At 37.2% G+C, this 27779-nt stretch overlaps 2 protein-coding genes across 2 annotated transcripts in view; one reads left to right on the plus strand and one right to left on the minus strand.

The window, feature by feature from the left end:
• LOC133629887 (threonine synthase-like 1) overlaps positions 1–27779 on the plus strand; it is a 211311-nt gene that overhangs the window by 161419 nt on the left and 22113 nt on the right.
• On the minus strand, positions 494–27628 carry LOC133630405 (phosphoribosyltransferase domain-containing protein 1-like). Its single transcript, XM_062021977.1, has 11 exons — positions 27202–27628; positions 27046–27122; positions 26870–26976; positions 26616–26799; positions 19872–19937; positions 16266–16283; positions 13009–13091; positions 9484–9530; positions 9334–9410; positions 5985–6076; positions 494–603 (listed from the first exon to the last, which is right to left on the minus strand). The coding sequence occupies exons 2-10, from the start codon at positions 27076–27078 to the stop codon at positions 6029–6031; spliced, it is 663 nt and encodes a 220-aa protein (XP_061877961.1). The 5' UTR covers positions 27079–27122; positions 27202–27628; the 3' UTR covers positions 494–603; positions 5985–6028.

Raw genomic sequence — 27779 nt, forward strand, 5'->3', positions numbered from 1 at the left:
ATGTACAGTTGACCAGTGTTGGGACTAACGTGTTTTCGGCGGTAACTAGTAGTCTAACGCGTTATTTTTTATATTCAGTAACTCAGTTACCGTTACTACATGATGCGTTACTGCGTTATTTTACGTCATTTTTTATATAGTATCGGCTAGAAACTGAGAAGATCTGAGTGTGTTTTATTGGAGAGCTGCGGTGTCGTTCTTCTGATTCTTCCCGTGTCACAAGAGGCGCGCTGTGTGTGTGTGGGGTGGTGGGGCGTGTCTGTGTTTACTAACAAGACATCGTGGCGGAGCCGAAGCCGAGTTTCTTAACATGGAGATGTTCTCAATACCTTTCTTTTGTCGAGCACAAAGAAAAGAACATTTTAGTTAAATGTAAGTTGTGTCTTGGATCAAAGATCCCATCTACTGCCCAAAACAGCAATTCAAATCTGCTGAAACACCTACAAAAGCAACATGTTTCGACGAAGCTAGTAAAGAGAGACACACTTCACCTCCACCTAAGGATTTTAATGGAGGGACTGCTAGCCAGGACAACATTGATAGAGCCATTGCAGCGTATGTGCTAGAACAGTGGTCCCCAACCACCAGGCCATTGGTACCGGGCTGCACAAGAAAAAATATATATACTGTATATATATATATTATTTTTTGTATTAAATCAACATAAAAAACATAAGATACACTTACAATTAGTGCACCAACCCAAAAAAACTCCCTCCCCCATTTACACTCATTCACACTCATTCGCACAAAAGGGTTGCTTCTTTCTGTTATAAATATTTCTGGTTCCTACATTATATATCAATATAGATCAATACAGTCTGAAGGGATACAGTCCGTAAGCACACATGATTGTATTTTTTTATGACAAAAAAAAAAAAAAAAAAAAAACTCTGCCTCTGTAAATTCTCTTATATACTCTTTCATTCTAGATTTCTAGAGTGTTTGTTTGTCACATCACTCTAAATGTATAGACTATAAAGTTCACAAACATAAAGAGGGATCCTAGTGGGCCAGGCCAATCTTTCCTTTTCTCTAAACTAAAACTGGGGAAATGCGTGGAGTGTTCTGGACTTCACTGAAGACATGATTTTATTTCACAATTCCTTGAGAGAAAAAAACGCCTGGTTAGGCGTGTGTATAGCAGTATGTGTGCTGTATATAGTGACATGACATATATCCATGTCATGTGTGCCTTCCTTGGGTGAAGCCAGGTTTACAGCTGTGTTGTGACATGTTGTGAAAGGTTGTTATTATGCGGTTTGTTACTTATGTATTTTATGTTGCAGCTATTTAAAATAGTTTTGTCAATTTATTCCGGCCCGAAATAAATTGGCCCTTTGAAACATATCTTTGTCTTTGTGTGTTGTATGTAGTCCACATTGCTTAGCAGAGTTCAGTGATGCAAATGCATGTCAAGTTGATCAACAGATTGTATTGTTCTCCAGTGCAATAACAGTACTGAAATGAAGGCTAAAAGGGCATTAATGGGAGCCTTAATTGTTTTTTTTGTTTTTTAAAGTAACTAAATAGTTACTTTTCACAGTAACGCATTACTTTTTGGTGTAAGTAACTGAGTTAGTAACTCAGTTACTTTTGAAATAAAGTAACTGTGACTAGTTACTGGTTTTCAGTAACTAACCCAACACTGCAGTTGACACATGCGTTCAGTATTGTTATTGGTATTGGCCAATTTCCCTCATGGATGATTGGTATTGGAATCGGCAGCATAAAACCCGGATTCTAAATCAATTCATAATTTTCAAAAATTGACATAAAAAAAAAATATGGTAACACTTCAGTATGGGGAACATATTCACAATTAATTAGTTGCTTATTAACATGCAAATTAGTAACATATTGGCTCTTAATTAGTCATTATTAAGCACTTATTATTGCCTTATTCTGCATGGCCTTATTATACAACAACCCTAACCCTCTAACCCTAACCCTAAACAAATAACTCTAAATTAAGTCTTTGTTACTTAGAATATGTTCCCCATACTAAAGTGTTACCAAAAATATATACATATTATTTATTTATTTTTTTATATAAGAATATATTAAAAATATATATGCATGTAGGTCATTTCCATGCAACCAGACTGAGCTTCTCTAGCCTGTAACCTGTTTGTAAAAATTTTCATTGTAATTATTGTACCAAACAATTCATTGCAAGAATTGGTTTGAGTCGAGAATCGTGTTGAATCGAATGGACTCGGTAGGTGCCCAAAGATTCACACTCCTAATATGCAGGTCACGGCATGTAAATGGGGCGCTGTTGGAGCTTTATAGGCGGAATAGATACATCTCCATTACCTGCATTGTTAGCTGCCTCGTGCTATCAGATTTTCACTATTTAGAATGCACAGAAAAGGGAAAGGCATGTGTTGTCTCACATCGATATATTAGTGGATCATGTGGATGATTTGCAAAATTTAAAAAAGCGCAGTTCCCCTTTAAGGAACACCTATTACTCTTGTATAAATCCATAAAAAGTCCAATAGGGGACCTTTAAATCTGTGGCATTTATCGTCACCTTACTCCCAGCCGCCCTGATGACGGCAACAAGGCCACAGAAAAGAAAACATTATTTTGGACGTTTGAAGCCTGTTTGCACTTTCTGTTTTGATGTCTGCTTTAAGGGTCCTCTTCAAGCGGGTCAAGGCCCCCGAGGGCAGCCTGTGTGTGCTTACAGAAGGGGCCACAGCATCAGGTACACCCACCTGCACAGGCTAATGAGATTAAGGAGAAACACTGCTCAATTTGCATTAACTCTGTAACAGAGATGACTTTATTTGGCCAAAATATTACAAACAGGTTTGTATAATACAGGGGTCACCAACGCGGTGCCCGCGGGCACCAGGTCACCTGTAAGGACCAGATGAGTCGCCCGCGGGCCTGTTCTATTAAATATTTTTTTAATTTTAATTAAATCTACATAGAAAAAACACAAGATACACTTTCAATCAGTGCATCAACCCAAACAACCTCCCCCATGCACACTCATCCACACCCACTCACACAAAAGGGGTTATTTCTTTCTGCTACCAATATTCTGGTTCCCACAACATAGACAACACATCTGCAAGGGACACAGTCCCTGAAGCACACATGATTGTATAGGCTGCTGGTCCACTAACATTTTCATTAATTACTATTTTTTATGTAATTATTTTTATATGGTTTTACTTTCTTTTTTATCCAAGAAAATGTTTTTTATTTATTTATCTTATTTTATTTTATTTTTAAAAAAAAGGCCTTATCTGCAACAGACCAGGTTGTCAATGAAATTAGATTTGTTTAAAGGGTTTTTTAAACCAGGCCCAGTCCAGATAATGTCCAAGTCGGACTCAGCAACACACACCTTCATTCATGTACACAGAAAAAAATTAGGGAACACAACAGATTGCATATAATTTATAAACAAAATTACATTTTCAAAATAAGCATTTATGTACAGTCCAGATTATGTCCAGGTCACTCAAATTAGGGAACACAACAACAGATATCATATAATCTATAAACATAATTATACTTTCAAAATAAGCCTTTGAGGACTTCTCATCTTTTTTTTAATGTTTTTTGGCATCATTATCGTTTTCAACCATGTAACTTTCTAAAGTTAGAAAATACTGAATAAATGTTTTAAAGAAAGTAATACTAAGTGAATATCTGTTTTTGGCCTTAAAAATAAACATTTTACCGAGTACTATAATTAAATTGACTAAATCATGATTGTCAATGAACTCTCCTAAAATAACAGAAACCACATTAAGCTTCATAAACAAACCAATCCTTAAACACATTTTTTCAACTTCCACCCAAAACAAAGACACAATATGACAATACCAAAACAAATGCAGGGTGGATTCAGGCTCCTGACAACAAAATCGGCAATCATCTGACTCTGTCATATTCCATAATTTTAACATTTTCCCTGTGGGTAAGAAGTTATAAATAATTTAAATTTGAAAATAACGATTTTGCACATCGATAGTGGTTTTATAGATTAGTTTGAATATGGCATCCCATGGCAACGGGCAGTCAAAAAAGTCCTCCCATTTTCCATTTGTGTTGTATGAGGCAGCCTTCAAAGATTTCTTTATTAAATAAAAACTATATATTTTTCTATTTATTTTAGTTCCTTTTTGCCAACTAGAGTTTCTTATTAGAGGTTTACAAACTAATAATTTAGTAGTTCCATAATTAATTATTTGTTTCCATCTTTTCCCAATTACTCCAGTTAGTTGATAAAATGAAAAGCTTGAGCAAGCATCACCATACATAGCTCTAAATTCATCATACTTCATAATTTTACCATTCTCATTGATAATATCATTGACAAAAATGATTCCTCTTTCAAACATATTTTTCCAAAAGAAAGGCTTTCCATCTATTACAATATTAGAGTTCATCCATATTAACTGCTGCAAAATATTGTCTCTTTTTTCTGGCACATAAAATTGAAAACACCACTATGAGTGGATTGTTTCCTTTATGAACCCCGCCATGTTTCCCAGCAGACTCTCTGGGAGGGGATCACTTGTAAAAAAGGATACAATTTCTTTTGATACAGTACATGTTTTTTGTCCAACAGGACATTTGTGCACCACTCAATGTTTAAATACATCTTTGGAACAATTAATGCTTTTAAAGACAGACACATAGCTTCAAGGTTGAGAAGTTTCAGGCCCCCATATTCATACTCTTTGTACAAAACCTTTCTTTTAATCTTTTCTGGTTTGCCGTTCCAGACAAAATCGAAGACCCTCCGCTCATAAATCTTAAAAAAGTTTTGTGATGGAGCTGGTAATGACAAAAACAAATAAATAAATTGAGGAATAATTAACGAGTTGGCAATAGACATTTTACCATACAAGGTTAGGGATTTCCCTTTCCATAATTGCATCATTTTGTCCAGCTTTCTTAGTCGATTATCATAATTTACTGAGCCTAGATCTTCCAGATTTTCTGGGACAACAACACCAAGTATGTTAACTAGTCCATCTGTCCACAAAACAGGCACTTTGCATTCCATTCGAAAGGACGTTCCCTTTAGATTTCCGATCCTTAACATTTTACATTTATCATAATTAAGCTTAAGGCCAGATTGCTGTGAAAATATGTCCAAAAGATTAAGAAGGTTCCGCAAACAATGAGGAAAAATCTTATCTTTGTGAATCAGCCTTTTCTGACATGAGCTTCATCAAGAACAAACACAGAACACGCCTCACTGATGCACATCTGCAAGACTCACTCAGAGTTGCAGTGTCAAGTTACACACCAGAGTACAACACACTAGTTAACAGCGTGCAATGCCAGGCTTCCCACTAACTGACAAAGAAACAGATAACAGATTTGGTGTCCAGTTCAAAGTGTGACATGATTTAAAAATTTGAGAGTTTACTTTTGTATTTTACATGAGTTATTATTTGTACAAACATGGTGCAAAGTAATTCATGATTTGTTAAAAAATGTTAGTGGCTAGCTAGTTAAAATGGGATATTGTGATTTCACAAGACTGTCTTAGAAGTGATCATTTGAAAATGTTCAATTTGAAAAATGTGCACTTAGAGAAAATATAAAAATAAAGTGTTGCATATTGATATTTATCTGTTTCTATATATATTTATTGTGAGAAATCATTAAGATGGTCAGTGTTTCCACAAAGATAAATATCATTAATTATTAATAATAACAGAGTTAAAGGTAAATTGAGCAAATTGGCTACTTCTGGCAATTTATTTAAGTGTGTATCTAACTGGTAGCCCTTCGCATTAATCAGTACCCAAGAAGTAGCCCTTGGTTTCAAAAAGGTTGGTGACCCCTGGTAAAATATATAAGTTTGTCATAATGCTAATTTAGCATAATTTATTGTGTGTGTGTCATGATGCCAATTTGAATAATCTCTTGCCATATGCCACCAACAATGTTTGTGTGCACACACAACACAAAACAATTGAATCCATACAAACGCTTACTTTTTGCGTTTATTGAAGTTACCCGTACAGTTTTTGCCAGTCAATCAAACCTTGTACTTCTGCTTCCCCGTCTTGCTGATGACGCAGATATGCTGAAAGGAGGAACAAAAAAACAGTTAAGTTAGTTTTTCGCGGAAAGAGAAGTTTTCTTTCACATGTGATCCAGCTGCATGGGAGGCGGGACATTTGATTGACAGGGCCTGCCATCATGAGTCAAAAAGATTTAACGCGTAACATGTAATTTACAGGAAAAGTATGCATGTATTACATCATAAGTTAAAAATGATGCAGCTTTATGCTTCAAAACCGTAAAGACGCTCACTGCTGCAATCGTACTTCTTGTTTGGAGCGAGGACAGATAAGAGAGGATGCTTTAACTCGGCCTGATAATGAGACCCGACATTCCACCACTAACCCTCCCGCACATGTGATAAACACCCCTCCAACCCCAAAACATTAGACAAGACCAGCACAGTACAGAGAAAACTGTAAATAAAATAAAAATAAAAAAAGTGTGTGTTTAAAACTTGCAAATTCAGAGGGGATGTGTGTACGTTTCCATGTGGAAAAATGATATGCTGTAACCTGGCTCATTTGTGATGCAACTTGTTTTGGTCTTGTCTATTTTTAGCACAAAACAAGGCACACATTTTATATATTCTACAATGCTTAGCTAGTGCTATTATTCAATACAATTCATATTTCTATTTGTATATATTTTTATGATATAGCCTATATTACACATATAATTAGCAAATATATTTTGTAAATATTATTATTAAATAAATACAACATGTTTGATTATTTTAAATGTATCATTCTTTGTTCTAATATTAAGTAAGATATTTAAATATCTTAATATCAGAACAAAGAATGATACATTTAAAATAATCAAACATGTTGTATTTATTTAATAATAATATTTACAAAATATATTTGCTAATTATATGTGTAATGTTATATAATGACGTACTTAGCCAGTTAGCATGCTAATATAAGCTTCAAACTGATGGTAGTAATTGTCATGATATATGGTTATAGTTTCATAAACTGTATTTTTGTTTCTATAGTGAGGATTACACCCACTATGGTGCTTTGCCCATAAAGAGCTACATCACCAGTTAGCATGCTAAAATTAGCATGGAACAAATGGTAAAGTAATTCTCATGATATAAATAAATAAAAAAATGATAAATGGGTTATACTTGTATAGCGCTTTTCTACCTTCAAGGTACTCAAAACGCTTTGACAGTATTTCCACATTCACCCATTCACACACACATTCACACACTGATGGCGGGAGCTGCCATCAGGAGCAAGGGTGAAGTGTCTTGCCCAAGGACACAACGGACGTGATTAGGATGGTAGAAGGTGGGGATTGAACCCCAGTAACCAGCAACCCTCCGATTGCTGGCACGGCCACTCTACCAACTTCGCCACACCGCCCCTATGTATATATATATATATATATATATATATATATATATATATATATATATATATATATATATAATCGATCGTTATAGTTTCATAAACTGTCAGTTGTTTTTTTATCGTGAGGATTATACCCACTATTGTTGCTTGCCTATAAAGGGCTACGTCACCAGTTAGCATGCTAACATTAGCATGAAACCGATTATCGTAATGTATCATTATAGTTTTATCAACTATCATTGTTTTGCTATAGTAATAAATGAATAGTAATTCTCGTGGTAAATCATTATAGAAATTCTATAGTGAGGATTACACCCACTTTGGTTGCTTTTCTAGTTATTTTGCTGACGCTAACAGGAACTTTGCCAGTTAGCATGTTACGATTAGGCTAAAACTGATGTTAGTAATTATAACGACATGTACAGTATATTATTATAGTTTAATAAACTGTCATTTTTTTCTATAATGTGGTTTGAACCCACTATGGTTGCTTGCTCATAAAGGGCTACTTTAACAGTTAATGTGAATTTCGCCAGTTAGCATGCCAACATTAGCATTAAAATGGATAGTAGTAATTCTCATTATTTTTCATTATAGTTTCAAAAACTGTAATTTGTTTTTCTGTAGTGAGGATTATACCCACTATGGTTGCTTTCCCATAAATAGCTACATTACCAATTTGCATGAAACGTGATAGTAGTAATTACATTATATATCATAGTTTCATAAACTGCTTTTTTAATATAGTGAGGATTACACCCAGTTTGGTTGCTTGCCCATAGAGAGCTACTTCACCAGTTAGCAGGTTAACATTAGCATTAACTTCACCAATTTGCACGGTAAAATTAGCATGAAACAGATATAGTAGTCATTCTCATATTGTATCATTATAGTTTCATAAACTGTCATTTTTTTTACTATTGTGAGGATTACACCCACTTTGGTGGCTTGCTCATAAAGGGCTACTTTACCAGTTAACATGAATTTCACCAGTTAGCATGCCAACATTAGCATTAAAACGGATAGTAGTAATTCTCATTATATATCATTATAGTTTCAAAAACTGTAATTTGTTTTTCTGTAGTGAGGATTATACCCACTATGGTTGCTTGCCCATAGATAGCTCCATTACCAGTTAGCATGCTAACACAAGCATGAACTTCACCAATTAGCATGTTAACAGTTAACATTAGCATGAAACAGGTGGTAGTAATGTTCATGATATATCATTATAGTTTCATAAATTACTATTATGCTTTACTTTTGTGAGGATTACACCCGCCAAGGTTAGTAAGCAAGGTTCCTTGCCCATCAAGAGAGCTATTTGCCAGTTAGCATGTTAAAATTAGCATTAACGTCGCCAATTAGCACGGTAACATTAGCATTAAACAGATATAGTAATAATTCTCATATTATATCATTATAGTTTCATAAACTGTCTTTTTTGTTTACTATTGTGAGGATTACACCCGCTATGGTTGCTTTGCTACGCCACCAGTTAGCATGTTAACACAAGCATGAATTTTGCCAATTAGCGTGTTAACATTAGGATGTTAACACTTAGCTTGAAACGGGTGGTAATAATTTTAATAAATTGGCTATAATGCTTTAGTGAGGATTACACCCGCCAAGGTTAGTAAATAGGGTTCCTTGCCCATCCAGAGAGCTATTTGCCAGTTAGCATACTAACATTAGCACGATGGGGAATAATGTTATTGTGACAGCTCCTTCATTAGCCTGCGTGACTGTAAGGCATTGGAGCTGCTCGTTTACATGTGCAGGAAACAGAAACCTGCTCGGTGGGTTCAGGTTTCAGGGTAAGGGCGTGGTAGGGTCATCTCTTTAATTTACTATTTTCACAACCCCTCCCTCCCTGGCTAGGTCTCTTTCATCCCTTCCTTTCAGAAAGACTTACATTCAGGTCGCGGAAGTACTCGTTGTAATCCAAAGCGTAGCCGACTACAAAGCGGTTCGGAATTTCAAATCCGACATCTGTGTGCGAGAGAATAAGGGAGGTTAAGTTGTCATAAATATAGCGTTTTTAGACGTGGGTGTAAACACCTACAGTCTGTCAGGTTCTCATCCATGTTGGCAGCTCTCTTCACCAGCAGTCTGAAAGGAGTTGAAGTCACAGTCACCATTCAAAACTCCATTGAGTTTTTGCCATAAATAAGAAGCTGCCCTGGAACTGAATTCCACTTGTCACACTGTCACGTCATTTTTCTGCTTTGAATTGTAAATATTAGAGGTGGGAATTTTGGGCTCCTTACTATTTGATTCCGGTTCTTGGGGCAACAAGTCGATTCAGAATCAATTTTCGATTCAACACGATTCTCATATTACAAAACCCAAAACCGGGTGAAGTTGGCACTTTGTGTAAGTTAGTCAATAGAAATACAATGATTTGCAAATCGTTGTCAACTTGTATTCAATTGAATGGACTGCAAAGACAAGATATTTAATGTTCGAACAGAGAAACATTAACTTAGAATTTAATGGCAGCAACACACTGCAAAAAAGTTGGCACAGGGGCATTTTTACCACTGTGTTACATGGCCTTTCCTTTTAACAACACTCAGTTAACGTTTGGGAACTGAAGAGACACATTTTTGAAGCTTTTCAGGTGGAATTCTTTCCCATTCTTGCTTGATGTACACTTTAAGTTGTTCAACAGTCCGTTGTGCTATTTTACGCTTCATAATGCACCACACATTTTCAATGGGAGACAGGTCTGGACTACAGGCAGGCCAGTCCAGTACCCGCACTCCTTTACTATGAAGCCACGCTGTTGTAACACGTGGCTTGGCATTGTCTTGCTGAAATAAGCAGGGGCGTCCATGATAACGTTGCTTGGATGGCAACATATGTTGCTCCAAAACCTGTATGTACCTTTCAGCCTTAATGGCGCCTTCACAGATGTGTAAGTTTCCCATGCCTTGAGCACTAATACACCCCCATACCATCACAGATGCTGGCTTTTGAACTTTGCGCCTATAACAATCCGGATGGTTCTTCTCCTCTTTGGTCCGGAGGACACGACGTCCACAGTTTCCAAAAACAATTTGAAATGTGGACTCGTCAGACCACAGGACACTTTTCCACTTTGCATCAGTCCATCTTGGATGAGCTAGGGCCCAGCAAAGCCCGCTGCATTTCTGGGTGTTGTTGATAAATGGCTTTCGCTTTGCAAAGTAGAGTTTTAACTTGCACTTACAGATGTAGCGATGAAATGTAGTGACTGACAATGGTTTTCTGAAGTGTTCCTGAGCCCGTGTGGTGATATCCTCTACACACTGATGTCGGTTTTTGATGTATTACCGCCTGAGGGATCCAAGGTCACAGGCATTCAATGTTGCGTGCAGTGAGTTCTCCAGATTCTCTGAACCTTTTGGTGATATTACAGACCGTAGATAGTGAAATCCCTAAATTCCTTGCAATAGCTGGTTGAGAAATGTTGTTCTTAAACTGTGCGACAATTTTCTCACGCATTTGTTGACAAAGTGGTGACCCTCGCCCCGTCCTTGTTTGTGAATGACTGAGCATTTCATGGAAGCTGCTTTTATACCCAATCATGGCACCCACCTGTTCCCAATTAGCCTGTTCCCCTGTGGGATATTCCAAGTAAGTGTTTGATGAGCATTCCTCAACTTTCTCAGTCTTTTTTGCCACTTTTAAACATGTTGCAGGCATCAAATTCCGAATGAGCTAATATTTGCAAAAAATAACAAAGTTTTCCAGTTCGAACGTTAAGTATCTTGTCTTTGCAGTCTATTCAATTGAATATAAGTTGAAAAGGATTTACAAATCATTATATTCTGTTTTTATTTACCATTTACACAATGTGTCAACTTCACTGGTTTTGGGGTTTGTAGATTAATGTTATATAAAGGATGATAACAGGTTACAGGTTACAAAAGCTGCTCTTGGCTGCTAACGTACGATTTATACGTGCAGTGTTGGCCTAAAAAAATGTTTTTTAGCGCTCGAGTGGGCGAAGTAGAGCACTGCAAGGGCCCTATTGAAACTGCTTGGTTTTTTTTATTCTTCTTCTCAGCGTTTTGACGCCTTTTTAAAGATTTTAACATGCACGAAAAGTCAGCAAATTTTGCAGAGGCTACAGGTATGGCGCTTCCCTTAAAATTTGTAAACATTTGAACCTCCCACCAGTTTCACATCTGAACACAAAAATTGCCGAAGCCGTCAAGAACCCATGCCTGAAAACAAACAAGAAGTTGGTTTTCGTCTGCCATTTTTAGGCCAAAAACAGAGGTCGAATTTAAAGAACTACTCAGGACTTTGACCAAATGACAGATCCTAGACATATAGACGATGTCAAATTGTGAAAATATTTTTTGCCTACGCCATAAGATGTGGACGTGGCATGACGCCAAACTTTGATCTGATGGTTCGCCACAAAACTAATAACACGGCTTCAGAGCTTGATCAGAATTGGTAGTAATGACGATGACACTCTGAAGCGACCAATAGTTCATACATATTCGTAGTGGGCGGAGCCTGGTGGCGAACTGTCATTACTGCACTTTAGGTGATCAGAAACAAATATTAAACTGATCGGCAATGATAAATTGCAATAACTACGTACTTGACACAGGCTAACTTTTAGCATGCTAACGTTAGTATATTAACCTTCCTGAAATTTTGGGTGGTAAGTAAGGACATTGGGAAGGACATGACACCATGCGTCAAAGCAGCCCGCCGACTCGGGTGAGCCCTGAGTTGCACCGAGGTGAAAGGGGCTGTTCAACGATGCTCGCAGCTTTAATTTACAATATACTTTTCAAAATTTGATTTACAAAAATCACAGAATGTTAATCAATCCAATAAAAGAAAATAGAGCAACCCCAAATTCAACCCAATCCCATCATTACAATAGTTAGCGTAGAAATTTACAAAGCAACTGAGAAGACATACAAATACAATACAATACTTATTCAATCAAAAATGAAAAAATATATTGAATTAAAACAACAGTATCAATAATAATTAAAAATGATTCAATTTAATTTAGAAAAAAAATTGCAAAAAAAATTATTTATGGATTCTGCGAAATTATGATTCGATTTAGAATTGCAATAAATAAAAATTGCAATTTGTGATCGATATTTTCAGCACCTCTAGTAAATAATACTTTAAAATATAAAGTGGTTTGATGGCGCTATCTGCAGGGGTTGTGCACCGTTCTTTTCGTAAGCTTTTGGTTTTCGCCCCAAACTTGGCCTGGTTTTCTGCGGCCAAACATTCTGCGTAACGAACTCGTCTATTTACCTGTGGGAACTTTGGTTTATTCGTGAGGACCAATACTCATTCTTCCACGTCAAACTCATCCGAGCACGCCTGTATGCACCGGGAACACAAAAGAGCCCGGCCCATGTTTCCACACAGCATGCAAATCGGTCCAAATGTAATCATTGACCGACAAAGTGCCGACTCCCGAGTCTCATTACTTTTGGGCAGAAAATAAATAAAGTGGAGTCCACAGAGGGGAAACTGCGGACATCTTCTTTCATCACATTCTTGGCATTTCCTGTGGTGGGGGGGACAAACATGGGCGACAGACAGGCCGGCTCACCCCGCAACCTTGACCATCTTGGGTTCAAAGGTCTCCACATGCTTCAGAAGGGCCTTCATTGTCTTGCCTGTGTCAACAATGGCCTTAGGGGAGGAGACAAGAGGGCGACGTGGGGGGAAAACGGATGTCAGACATTCATTTTTTTACATAGCATGTTTTAAATCAGGGGTATCCAAAGTGTGGCCGGGGGCCATTTGTGGCCCGCAGACACATTTTTAACGGCCCGTGACAAATTCTATTAATACTGTCACAAAAAAACATTAAGAAGTGGAATAAAAGAGCATACAGGTCAAATGTAACGAGAAAATGTTTCAATTTTGACTCTTATAACACAAAGCTGCCATTCAGGCTGTTTTTTCCTTTAAAACTGTCACTTCTCAAAAAATATTAATGAATCAAAATCAATGTTGTTATGAATTTTTTACCTATTTAAGGCTCCAATTAATTTACATCAAATTTTACATTTTGAAATATTGTGGGGGGGAAAAAATTGTATATTTTGTTGGGGGGGTTTTTTCATAAAAAACACAAAGTTTTCTTTGACATAAGTGCATAAAACAAACAAATAAAATAAATAAATTCTGTCTTATTTTTTAAACACTTTTATGAGTGGGGCACTTTCGGGTCCAGAAGAATGGTAATGTTTTTTTTGTTTGTTTTTATCTTTAAAACTGTCATTGCTAAAAAAAAAAAATAATAATAATAATAATAATTCATCATTATCATTATCAAACTTATAACGGATTGATCTAAAGTTGACTTAGAGCAGTGGTTCTTAACCTTGTTGGAGGTACCGAACCCCACCAGTTCCATATGCGCATTCACCGAACCCTTCTTTAGTTAAAAATAAAATTTTGTTTTTTTTTCAAATTCAAGACAAAATTATATGTTTTTGGTAACACTTTAGTATGGGGAACATATTCTAAGTAACAAAGACTTAATTTAGACTTATTTGGTTAGGGTTAGGGTTAGAGCAGTGTTTTTCAACCTTTTTTGAGCCAAGGCACATTTTTTTCCATTGAAAAAGTGCGGAGGCACACGACCAGCAAAAAAAATAAAAAATTTAACTCAGCAGCCGATATTGACAATAAAAAGTTGTTCTCACAAGTGTTGGATATGAATTCAAACCATAACTAAGCATGCATCACTATAGCTCTTGTCTCAAAGTATTGTCACGACCTGTCACATCACGCCGCGACCTATTAAGAGTTTTTTTTGCGTTTTCCTGTGTGTAGTGTTTTAGTTCTATTCTTTTGTTGGCTTTTCCTGTTCTGTTGGTATTTTCCTGAAGCAGTTTAATTTCTTCCCTGAGTGCTATTCCCCACACCTGCTTTGTTTTAGCAATCAAGAATATTTAAGTTGTTTTTATCCTTCTTTGTGGGGACATTGTTGATTGTCATGTCATGTTCAGATGTACTTTGTGGACGCCTTCTCTGCTCCACACGCTGTAAGTCTTTGCTGTCGTCCAGCATTCTGTATTTGTTTACTTTGTAGCCAGTTCAGTTTTAGTTTCGTTCTGCGCAGCCATCCCTAAGCTTAATCGCCTTTTCTTAGCGGCACTCGTATTCTGTTTATTTTTGGTTTAAGCATTATATACCTTTTTTACCTGCACACTGCCTCCCACTGTCATCTGCGTATTGTGATCACAACAAAGCAATTAGCTACCTGCTGCCGCCTACTGATATGGAAGAGTATTACACGGTTACTCTGCCAAGCTCGAGACAGCACAGAGACTCAAAAACGGCACATTATTTGCGGATTATAATTACTTGTGTGCAAAAAATATTTTTAACCCAATTAGGTGAAATGGCAATCTCCCACGGCACACCAGACTGTATCTCACGGCACACTAGTGCCGCGGCACAGTGGTTGAAAAACACTGGGTTAGAGGGTTAGGGCCAGGGTTAGAGGGTTAGGGTTATAATAAGACCATGCCGAAAAAGGCATTAATAAGTACTTAACTAGTTAAGAGCCAATATGTTACTAATTTGCATGTTAATAAGCAACTAATTAATGGTGAATATGTTCCCCATACTAAAGTGTTACCATGTTTTTTTTGCTGGTGCACAAAATGAACCGTGCATGAACATCACCTTGTTCAAAGAACAAAACCAACACAGTGCATAAACTCCCAACAAATTACACACCTGCAAATCAGTCTGACTTCTGCTGTTGCCGTATCCGTAATACGCCGATAGGGAGAAGTTTTTATTTACACGATGAGTCGGGTGTGTCTTGACCTCCGCCGAACCCCTGAGCCCAACTCACCGAACCCCTGGGGTTCGATCGAACCCAGGTTAAGAACCACTGAGTTAGAGATTTGCGCTATGAAAGTTTAAAAAAATATGTGTTACTTTATTTTTAATACTTTTATGAGTGGGGCCCTTTTGGGTCCCTAAGAATTTTAGAGGGATTTTTCTTTTAAAAACTGTAATTTCTCAAAAAATCATCATGATTTAAAATCAATGTTGTTATGAATTATTAACCCATTCAATGCTCCAATCACTTTATTTTTAAAATTCCACTATGTACCACACGTAAAAAAAATGATGACAAAAAGGGCATAAACCTAACAAACAAACAAAAACGAAGAAATAATAAAACTTGTAATGGACAGATAGATCTGAATATGATCTCGAGATTTGAGCGTTGAAAGTAAAAAAAAAATCAAGTGTGACTTATTTTCAGCACTTTTATGAGTGGGGGCCCTTTTAGTCCCTGAGAATTTTAGTTGGATTTTTTTATTTTTTATAAAAACTGTCGTTAAAAAAATAATAATGACTCAAAATCAATGTTTTTATCAACTATTGACCTATTCAAGGCTCCAATTACTTCACATTAAATATTACACTTTAAAAAAACATTTGGGGGGATAAGTGTTGCATATTTTTTATTTTTGCTGGGTTTTCTTTAACAAAAAAAGGCGTATGACATTAAAAAATAAAATACATTTATATCGACAGATAAATATTCAGCTCTATTGTTATCAAACATTATTTTTTTATTTTTTTTAATATAGGACTTGTTTTTTATATTTTATGACTGAGAAATTGAGGGGAACCCTAAATGTTAAAAAAAATGTATATATTGTATTGGTTTTGAAAATTGAAACTATCAAAATAGCCCCCGGGTGTTCAAATTTTTCAGTGTGTGGCCCTCGGTGGTAAAAGTTTTGGATACCCCTGTTTTAAATGTATCAAGCGTACATATAGCTTTTTTTTCCCAAACAAAACATCACTGAAGGGAAAGATACTCACCTCAACAATGAGCACACTCTTGGAAATGAGGGGGAAAAAGGGGAAAACATTATTATTATTATCGTCACAATTTAATTTCTGTCATTTTGCATGCAATCACGCTGTGAAATGTGCCAAAGGTAAACAACAGTCTGAATCAGTTGTCACGTGTGTGGCACACTTCAATGGCTCCAAGGTCTGTGGGTTTCTTTGTGACAATGGAGAACTCAGGACACCTCAACCTCGTTACTTAACAAGAGGGGAGAAATTAATGGCGGGGGGACATTTAATGAGCATATTCTGCTGCAGAGCGTGTGTTTAGGATTTGTTTTACGCAGAGTATGTTCCGTTCTGCTCTTGTGGGTCGGAGAACGTGCCAAGGAACACGTTGTCACATCTGGGGAAGGTTCTCTTTAAACGGACAATGACGCCCTATGTTGTTTTTAAGCAGTTTTGTTGAAAACAAAACAAAAAAAAGAGGCGTCAAAGGGAGGTTTTCATTTGAGCATGTGAGGCATGTTCATAATATTCCTGACCTTACAGTTACAGATAAAGTCAGTGATTCATGCACGCCTGTACTACAGCGTAATATGATGCAATACACTTGTACACAGTCATGTCAAAAATGAGGGCAAAAATCATGGTCAAAAGGCTGTTTAAGACTTGTTAGCATACATCTAACACAAATATCCTACAAAATAACTGTTTTTCAGCCAATCGTGCTCAAATTGTGCACACATGTGACAGTTAGTCCACTCTAGGTCGGTACTACATTTGGTGGTCAAACAGCGAACGACCCTTGGCTGTTTTGTAGAGAAATATCAAGTCAACCCAACTCATGGGGTTCAATATAGGAGCGCTACCTTATGGTGTATTTGTCAACTAGTAAATTTAAACTCAATGCTGGTCAACAACTAGCGTGACCACACTGCAAAAAGTCAGTGGTCAAAAACAAGGAAAAAAAATACAAAAATTAGGGGTATTTTATTTGAACTAAGCAAAATTATCTGCCAATAGAACAAGAAAATTCGGCTTGTCAAGACTTTCCAAAACAAGTAAAATTAGCTAACCTCAATGAACCCAAAAATACCTTAAAATAAGGATATTCTCACTAATAACAAGTGCACTTTTCTTGGTAGAAAGAAAAAATGAGACCTCTTTGCTCAATATGTTGAAAAATATTCTTAAATTAAGTAAATGCTAGGGCCATTATCTTGACATAATGATATGCGCTCGGCATTACATTTCTTGAAACCAGCAAACTTATACTAAAAAGGAATTTATTGTTCTTAATGGAAAAGCAACAAGGCAACCGCTTGTTACTCTCGGGGTCTCCGAGCCGCTCAGGCAAATCATATGGTCTAAAAATGCATTTTTCCATCGATAACATGACATTATTGCGCCAAGTGTGTGCTCTTTCAGTCAATTAGTGCGCATATATACAGCCCGGCTCCCGGCCAAAAATATTTTTCTTGTAATTTGGAAGAATTTATCTGAATGTGCATGAACTATTTCTGTTCAAAATTGTTTGAAATGTCACATGTTAAATGTTTAAATATTAACTGTCAGTTTACTGTACTACTATATGAGTACGTATTTGCTATTGTTTCATTGAAAATAAAACAGCAAAGTCCATTTGGCTGTCATCTGTTTTAATTATGAGACACAATTGTGTCAAAATCATGATTTTTTTTTCATACTTGAAATAAGAAATTATTACTTTAAAAAGGTAGTTGCATACTTGTGAGTGTTGATGACACAGCTTTGCAACACTTGATATTCTAGTTTCAAGCATGTTTTACTCAATATAGGTCAAACAATCTCAGCAACAAGCTGTAATATCTTACTGAGATCATTTAGGACCAAAACATTTAAAACAAGTAAAACACTCTAACATAAAATCTACTTAGTGAGAAGAATTATCTTATCAGACAGAAAATAAGCAAATATCACCCTTATTTGAGATATTTAATCTTACTTAGATTTCAGTTTTTGCAGTGCAGGGATGGTAGTGGATCCTGTACTTTTACAGTCGCTGACGAATTCTGGTTGCAGACTCGGCTGGCTCAAGCACTTTGCGGGCAAACAATCACGCAGATGTCTCTAAGTGACGTTAAAATGTTCCATTCCAACAAAGCAGGTTTGCCTGATAGAAAACGTTTAAAAGTACAGTAAGGCTCCACTTTTCATAATGTGCTAGCTGGATGCACATTTTTAATTGTATTTGTCATAGCCATGCTACTGATTAGCATTAGCAATTTTACATGGCAATTTCATCCATAAATCCATTTTCTACTGCGTGTCTCCTTTTTGGGGTCGCGGGGGGTGGGGGGGGGGGAATTGAGCCTATCCCAGCTGCACTCGGGCAGAAGACAGGGTAACAAGTCGTTAATAACCTCAAAATTTGGTCATTAAAACTACAACTAAGATCAAACAGCTGGTGCGTAATAAATATAATACTTACAGCAGTGGTCACCAACCTTTTTGAGCCCATTATCCCTGGTCTCAGCCAAAAACCAAAGCAAAATCTACCAATGCGTCAACTATATGTATATATATACACACACATGTATATATACACGTATGTATATACACACTTATGTACATATGTATGTATGTTTACATATATGTATATATACACATATGAATGTACATATGTATATATACACATATGTGTGTAAACACACACATATATATATATGTATATATATATATATATATATGTATAATATAATGTGTATATTTCTTGCTTTTTTCCCAATTTTTGCAGGTGTTTTTAAATTTTGTAATGTGCCTATAGGGCCAACGACAAAGGAGTCACGGGCCAGAGATGGCCCCTGTGCCCGCACTTTGAGCACCCCTGCTGTAGAAGCTAACTGTTTATGGCCACTATAGTATATAGAGTGGCCGTGCCAGCAATCTGAGGGTTACTGGTTCAATCCCCACCTTCTACCATCCTAGTCACGTCCGTTGTGTCCTTGAGCAAGACACTTCACCCTTGCTCCTGATGGGTCCTGGTTAGCGCCGTGCATGGCAGCTCCCGCCATCAGTGTGTGAAAGGGTGAATGTGGAAATAGTGTCAAAGCGCTTTGAGTTCCTTAAAAAGGTAGAAAAGCGCTATACAAGTACAACCCATTTACCATTTATGGGTTGGGAATGGGATGACACTTCAACTTCATATGTGAGTCAAGGCAGGTGGCCAAATACTTTTGGCAATCTAGTGTATATTAATTGTAACTTTTTATTAAACAAATTAGCATGAACACAAACAAAGTACAGGTATTGATTCCCAGGTACTGGAAATTGGTACCGTATTGATTCAAATGTGAAGGTGCCCATCCCGAAGTGTGACACATACAGATAAACAAATAGTACATATTATCAGGTTGTCAATTTCAATTAATGGCAGCGTGATAAAAATGTCTGAACTACTACTGGCCTACATAAAGAAATATATAAACATCCATCACACAAAGAATCAACATCGTCATAGTTTTGTCTTATTAGATTGTGCCAGATGTAGTGCTGTGCAGCGTCTATGTTTAGCGCACAGCTCCCTCATGCGATAAAATACAACAATGTAAACACATCAAAGTTATTGCATTATCTTCTAGGAATCAAACGCACCTTTCCATGCAGAAAGGATAGATCTCGGCTGCCGATGATGTGCAGGTCCTCTGTGGATTGGTCATTCTGTGGGCGAGTGGTCACACAAATGCAAAAAGCTAGTCAAATATCCTCTTTTTTTACAAGATATTTTTTTAGGAATGTACTACAAAAATTGAGAAACTCGAGGAACGGATTTGGCTCATGAATGAGTTGTCCGACATGAATGCACTTACACGCCTCACATGGTTAAAAACAACTGTGACGCGGGTTCAATTGCAACCCTGAGGGCTTGGGGGTCACATGACTCCAACCTGACCTGCAATAGCACACATGTGGCCTTCTAGTGTTGTTGGCATCCGGTAATACTGTAGTCACATGGTACTGAAAAATGATAGCAATTGTCCCAAAGACCAAAGAACCTTAAAATCGAATCTCACTGTGACATTAAACTGAGACATTTTAATAATCCTCCATGGCACATAATTTCGACTTAGACTTAGACTTACGTTCCTCTTAATCAGGGGTCCCCAAACTTTTTGACTCGGGGGCCGCATTGGGTTAAAACAATTTGGCCGGGGGCCGGGCTGTATATATATATATATATATATATATATATATATATATATATATATATATATATATATATATATATATATATATATATATATATATATATATATAATATATTTATATTATATTATTATATATATATATTTTTTTTTAAATATATTTATATATATATATATATATATATATATATATATATATATATATATATATATATATATATATATATATATATATATATATATATATATAGTAGATATATATAGCGCACTTTCTGCGCGCGCGATGTCACGTTACTGATGAGAAAATGCATTTTTAGACAATATGATTTGCCTGAGCGGCTAGGAGACACTGTGAGTAGCAAGCGGTACAAAGTAGATAAGAAAAATAATAATAATTTTAAAAAAACAAAAAAATGTTTTTATTTTATTTTTTTATTTTTTTTTATACTTGGGACTTCCCGCGGGCCTGATTTTGGATGCTGGCGGGCTGGATTCGGCCCGCGGGCCGTAGTTTGGGGACCCCTGCTCTTAATGTTCAGTGACACTATTAACTGTGCTGGGCGGGCTCCTGGCATAAACACTATCTGGATGTTTAGGGAACGAACCACTTTCAAGTCAATCTAGATGTGCACTGTTCATAATTAAGGGTTGCTCAGTGGCCTAGTGGTTAGAGTGTCCGCTCTGAGATCGGTAGTTTGTGAGTTCAAACCCCGGCCGAGTCATACCAAAGACTATAAAAATGGGACCCATTATCTCCCTGCTTGGCACTCAGCATCAAGGGTTGGAATTGGGGGTTAAATAACCAAAAATAATTCCCGAGTGTGCAGCCACCGCTGATGCTCACTGCTCTCCTCACCTCCCAGGGGGTGAGGGTGATGGGTCAAATGCAGAGGATAATCTCACCACACCTAGTGTGTGTATGACAATCATTGGTACTTTTTAAAATCAAATAAACAAAGTATTAAAGACAAATTGGCTCCACAAGCTAAATCAATGGTGACAAAAAAAAAGCATAAATGCAGCACTATAACATCCCCAAGGTAAATTCCTGGAGTTACAATTCCAGGTGCTCAGGCCTATTATTATCTGCTAACAATAGTAGTCCTATTTCCTGTCTGTGTCCTTGTGGTGTCCTCCGTTTGTTGTTGCGGGGACGTTTTAAAAGCATGAGCAACAGGGACATCTGGTGGCAAAGAGTAACATGACATGGGTTGACGCTCACTCAAGAAGGTAATTTGAAAACGAAAGATAATCTTCATTATTCACACATTGTGGCTATTGAAACAGAGTCGAAAGTACAGCCATTTTATTTATAGAAATACAGCTATACAAAATAACAAATGCAAATGTGAGAACATTTAAGGAATTTAATGTAAAGCGAAAAGACTTGAGGCTGTAATTGCCCCCCAAAGGTGCATCAACAAAGTATTGAGCAAAGGCTGTAAAAACTTATGTTCATGTGATGTTTTATTTTATTTTTTTAATATATTTGCAAAAATAAATAAAAAAATACTTTTCACATTGTCATTATGGGGTATTGTCTGTAGCATTGTGAGGACACAAATTAATTAATTTTATCATGTAATAAGGCTGTAACATGACGAAACGTGGAATAAGTGAAGCGCTGTGAATACTTCCTGGATGCACTGTATATATATATATTTTTGTTTTTCATGAACGAAAAGTGAATTCAAGAGGCGTGGGCTATTGCAGGCGCATAAAAAATGGCTCCCAAACGAACTACTCTCCCAATTGGGAACCGGTTCTCATCGTTTACTTCAAAGTGCCGTTCAAATGACTCAATTCATTCGCAAACGTCACATCTCTACTCTTCAATGTTTACATTGCAAACTAGGAAAAATAACATTTGTATCATGTGTTGCCATCTGTGTCAGTAGAAATATTCACATTTCAGCTTAAAAGAATTCCACTTCCAACTAAAGAAAACATGTTGCGCATTGGTGTAGTTACGCCTATTTTAGGGGGAATACAATTCCTAAACACTCCTAAATAATGTGTTGTGATTTTTTTTTCTTAAACAACAAAATTGCAGAAAAAATCTATACAAATATGCAGGAATATGAGTTTAAGTAAATAATAATATAACCAGTCATTATTCACTATGATTAGAAACCATTTGAAGACCCTTTGTCAGCGCTTATTATCCAATCCATTCCATCAGTAAAGCCTGCATTACTACGCTGAAAATCCAGTCCATGTCTTCACTGTTACCTTAGCCAGGTCAAGCCAGACCACAACAGCGTTAAGGCTACGTCAGTGCGTTCACAACACTCCAGGCTAGGATGTCCAATTCAGATTTTTTTTTGTCAAATCTGATATTTTTATGTAATCGTTCACGTTTAAAAAAAGAATATGTCCAGACTCCAATGTGAATGCAAACTGACCATCATGGCGTCATGATGTCGCACGTCCTGCAGTGTTTACGGATGTAAACCCAAAAGTAAACATCTTTCAATTCTAGTCATCTCAGCACTGGCGCATTTGTGGCAATTTCAAGGATTCTGTGCAATCAAATTCAACATTTTCTGAACCGCAGAGAACATCATGAAAGACGATGTCTCGCGCAGTTTTGGAGACATTTGCCTCGATGTCTGCCCTGAAAAGTGTGTTGGCGATCAGTGGTGGAACATTGATTGACGTGTGTTCTTAAAACATTGTTTTTGTCTGTTTCTGCTAATTTGTCAAATATTTATTTTAATTTGTCAACTATTTATTTTGTAACCATCTATTTTGTTGAATAATGATGGCACTTATGACAAGCGTCATCATTATTCGCCATTATGCGACCGGAGCGCGGGAGAAGTCACACTGAAGTCGCATCTGATTGACTCAGGGCATAAAATCGATCGCAACTGGACTATTTGGTTTGTCTTAGAAGACGTTTCGCCGCTGATCTGAGTAGGCTTCTTCAGTTTGTGTTGAGAAAAAAAGGGCAAAAAGATGTACCGTATTTTTCAGACATAGTGCGCACCGGATTAAAAGGCGCACTGCTGATAAACGGGTCTATTCAGGTCTATTTTCATACGAAAGGCGCACCAGATTATAAGGCGCATTAAAGGGGTCATGTTATGATTATTTTTTTCTACATTTAAAATGCTTCCTTGTGATCTACATAACATGTAATGGTGGTTCATTGGTCAAATAGTAGCATAGATTATGTTTTACAGACCATCTTCAAACCCCTTTCTGGCCATCTCTTGAGGATGCGCCATTTTGTGGGCGGTCTTATTTACGTGCCTCCACTTTGACAGCGCCTTCTCCCCATCCTATTTGTTGTACCGGTAGTTTTTAGCGCTTCCATAGCGGTTCTACTTACAGATATAAGTTCGAATTGTACGCTACTTTGTGTCAGAAATGGCAACAGCGGTGGATGAATGCCCCACAACAAGAGGAAGGAGAAAAAGAAGGAGCTTATTGACTACGGTGCAAACTACAATGGTGGAAGTGCGGAAATTTTTGTGACTTTTGCAGATCCCAAATAGTCTCACTGAGACATTTTGACACATTTTTGAGCGCAATGTGTAATATTCTACAGTACATTCTCAATGAAACATCAAAGTTTTGTTGTTGCTTGCTTACGGGTACTCGCTAGCATCATTTATTGAAGAGGCTTCAATCTGCAGTCCACACCTATTTCTTATAATTGCTTCAAGGTTGGTAAGCACAACCAGAATTATTGCGTACATTAGGCAGTTTTAAGGCGCACTGTCGATTTTTGAAAAAATTAAAGGATTTTAAGTGTGCCTTATAGTCCAAAAATAATTAAACTGAACATTTGATACAACATTTTTAAAATTCTATATGCGGGGAATATTTTGATGTATTTTTCAAATGCTACAAACAGACATTGTATATCAAACCTTAGTGCCGGCTTTGTGTTATAAGTGACAAATTGTATTATTATTAGTTATTAGTATCAACATTTCAGCTTTTACTTATTACAAAACCCAAAACCACGTTGTGTAAATCGTAAATAAAAACAGAATACAATGATTTGCAAATCCTTTTCACCCTATATTCAATGGAAAAAACTGCAAAGACAAGATACTTAACGTTCGAACTGGAAAACTTTATTTTTTGCAAAAATTTGCTCATTTGGAATTTGATGCCCGCAACATGTTTAAAAAAAGCTGGAACAAGTGGCAAAAAAGTTGAGGAATGCTGAGCCAACACTTATTTGGAACATCCCACAGGTGAACAGGCTAATTGGGAACAGGTGGGTGCCATGATTGGGTATAAAAGCAGCTTCCATGAAATGCTCAGTCATTCACAAACAAGGATGGGGCGAGGGTCACCACTTAGTGAACAAATGCTTGAGCAAATTGTCGAACAGTTTAAGAACAAAATTTCTCAACGAGCTATTGCAAGGAATTTAGGGATTTCACCATCTACGGTCCGTTGACTGTCAATCAGAATGTGCAATAATGTAATGTTACTCACTGTGCCTTGTATATAACATTTTTTATTTTATTTTAGCTAAGTACCGTGGGACTTGTTGAAGGGTGGACTAGCAAAGTAAGATTTTCATTGTACGGCAAACTGTCTGTTTAACTGTGCATATGACAATAAACAATCTTGAATCTTGAATCTTGAATCTTGTAATATCATCAAAAAGTTCAGAGAATCTGGAGAAATCACTGCATGTAAGCAGAAAAGCCCAATATTCGTGCCCAGGGCATGGTTAACTTACACATCTGTGTTGCCATCTAAGCAAGGTCTTTTTCACGGACGCCCCTGCTTATTTCAGCAAAACAATGCCAAGCCATGTGTTACAACAGCGTGGCTTCATAGTAATAGAATGTGGGTACTAAACTGGCCTGCCTGTAGTCCAGACCTATCTCCCATTGAAAATGTGTGGCGCAATATGAAGCCTAAAATACCACAACGGAGACCCCGGACTGTTGAAGAACTTTAGCTGTACATCAAGCACGAATGGGAAAAAATTCCACCTGAAAAGCTTCAAAAATGTGTCTCCTCGGTTCCCAAACGTTTACTGAGTGTTGTTAAAAGGAAAGGCCATGTAACACAGTGGTAAAAATGCCCCTGTGCCAACTTTTTTGCAATGTGTTGCTGCCATTAAATTCTATGTTCATTATTATTTGCCCAAAAAAAATTAAATTTCTCAGTTCGAACATTAAATATCTTGTCTTTGCAGTCTATTCAATTGAATATAAGTTGAAAAGGATTTGCAAATCATTGTATTCTGTTTTTATTTACGAATTACACAACACGCCAACTTCACTGGTTTTGGGTTTTGTACATTATGTCTTTTAAATCTTTTTTAAAATTTTTACTGTTGTTTTTTCGACAAAGTTGTGGGCCAAAAAAACCTGAGCTACTGTCTGCAAGTGGCCCTCTGGCCGCACTTTGGACAAGTCTGAAATAAGTAATAATAGTACACTTTTGTCACCAATACCACAAATCTGACACTAAGTTGTGACTTTGAAAATGCAGTGGTTCTTAACCTTGTTGGAGGTACCGAACCCCACCAGTTTCATATGCGCATTCACCGAACCCTTCTTTAGTGAAAAATATAAATACACATTTTTTCAAATTCAAGACAAAGTTATATGTTTTTGGTAACACTTTATAGTATGGGGAACATATTCTAAGTAACAAAGACTTAATTTAGAGTTATTTGGTTAGGGTTAGGGTTAGGGTTAGAGGGTCAGGGTTATATGCTGAATAAGGCATTCATAAGTACTTAATAATGACTAGTTAAGAACCAATATGTTACTAATTTGCATGTTAATAAGCAACTAATTAATGGGGAATATGTTCCCCATACTAAAGTGTTACAATGTTTTTTTACTGGTGCACAAAATGAACCGTGCATGAACATCAATCACCTTGTTCAAAGAACAAAACCAACACAGTGCATAAACTCACAACAAATTACACACCTGCAAATCAGTCAAATGTTGCCGTTTCCGTAATACGCCGATAGGGAGAAGTTTGTATTTACACGATGAGTCGGGTGTGTCTTGACCTCCGCCGAACCCCTGAGGCCGACTCACCAAACCCCTAGGGTTCGATCGAACCCAGGTTAAGAACCACTGATGTAATGTCTGCTTTTTCATAATTCTTTTCAGACTAAAATCTCAAAATGGCCCCCGTATACATTGGCCCTCGGTGGAGGACGTCTAGACCCCCCTGAGTTAAAGTGTCTCACCAGGTAGCTTTTGAGGCGTATGAACTCCACTCGGGTCTCCAGGTACTTGTTGGAGTTGCGTCCGAGCACCTTGATGAACTCCATCAGGTCGGCGCAGAACTTGTAGCCGCCCTTCAGGACGCACAGGACCGTGATGTTGTCGTCCGCAAAGTCGTCCCTGATGTAGCGGGCCAGCCGCTCGGTCCTACGGACAACACGGGGGCGTCTTTAGGATCGACATTTCGCGTCGTAGTGTGTGGCGACAGTGACTCCACCTGTCCATGACGACGCCGTGTGGAATGTAAACGTTGTCTATGTCGTCGTGGTAGTGCTCCGGGTAGGTGAACAGGTCCAGGCTGTATCCTGGCCAGTCATCTTTTATCTGTGACAAGACCATACCTCCATATTTCACGCAACATCATTGAAGCGTTGGTTGCGTGTTACACTTTACCACAATGCCTCTTTTCTTCCCCGCGTGTTCCATTTCTGGCAGGTCAAAGTTCACAAGACCACGTCGGCGGTGCTAAGCTTCAGGGGGAACACAAAAAGGCACACATTCATCAATCACATATTATCAATAGTAAGCTTTCGCCAAAAGGATACTCACTCTTTTTGCTTGCTTCTCGTCCAAGAATGTTCCACAAAATGAACACTCCAGTCGTCACCGATCACGCTTAAGTCATTTGTTTGTTTTTTTCTTTTTGAAAGAGCGCAGCCTTGTCGAGTTAATTGCCCTCATGTGATGCCATTGAGGCATGCGCGCCTGCTGCGGGGCAAAAAGTATACGTTCACATTGTCCCGAGCTGATCTTTTTTTTTTTTTTTTAAAGACAATAGTAGGCAAATATTTAGCATGTACCAGATTTATCGAGATTGTAGTGGGGATGTTAGTACCACAACTGCCGACAGCATTCGTGCAACCCTAGACCATGATGCTACCATATTGTATATTCTTGGGTAGCAGGTTATAGTTTGCTTTGTGTATAATTTTAGCTGTTTGCAAATTCACTATGTCGTGGAATTTCAGTATTTTTGATTCAATAAATAAAGGGTTTGTATGTTCTCTATATCCAACATTATGTATTATTCTAACTGATCTTTTTTGTAACATCGTTAATGAATGAAGTGTACTTTTGTAGTTATTTCCCCATATTTCTTCACAATAACTCAGATATGGTAACTCTAG

Source organism: Entelurus aequoreus, linkage group LG15 (genome assembly GCF_033978785.1).
Source record: "Entelurus aequoreus isolate RoL-2023_Sb linkage group LG15, RoL_Eaeq_v1.1, whole genome shotgun sequence".
In the NCBI taxonomy this organism is placed as follows: Eukaryota; Metazoa; Chordata; class Actinopteri; order Syngnathiformes; family Syngnathidae; genus Entelurus; species Entelurus aequoreus.

Excerpts from the sequence above, each read along its gene's own strand:
- LOC133630405 (XM_062021977.1), bottom strand. The coding sequence starts at position 27,078 with ATGGAACACGCGGGGAAGAAAAGAGGCATTGTG. Across the intron at positions 26,977-27,045 it reads GGAAGAAAAGAGGCATTGTG|ATAAAAGATGACTGGCCAGG; the intron begins GTAAAGTGTAAC and ends GTCTTGTCACAG. Across the intron at positions 26,800-26,869 it reads CACGGCGTCGTCATGGACAG|GACCGAGCGGCTGGCCCGCT; the intron begins GTGGAGTCACTG and ends TGTTGTCCGTAG.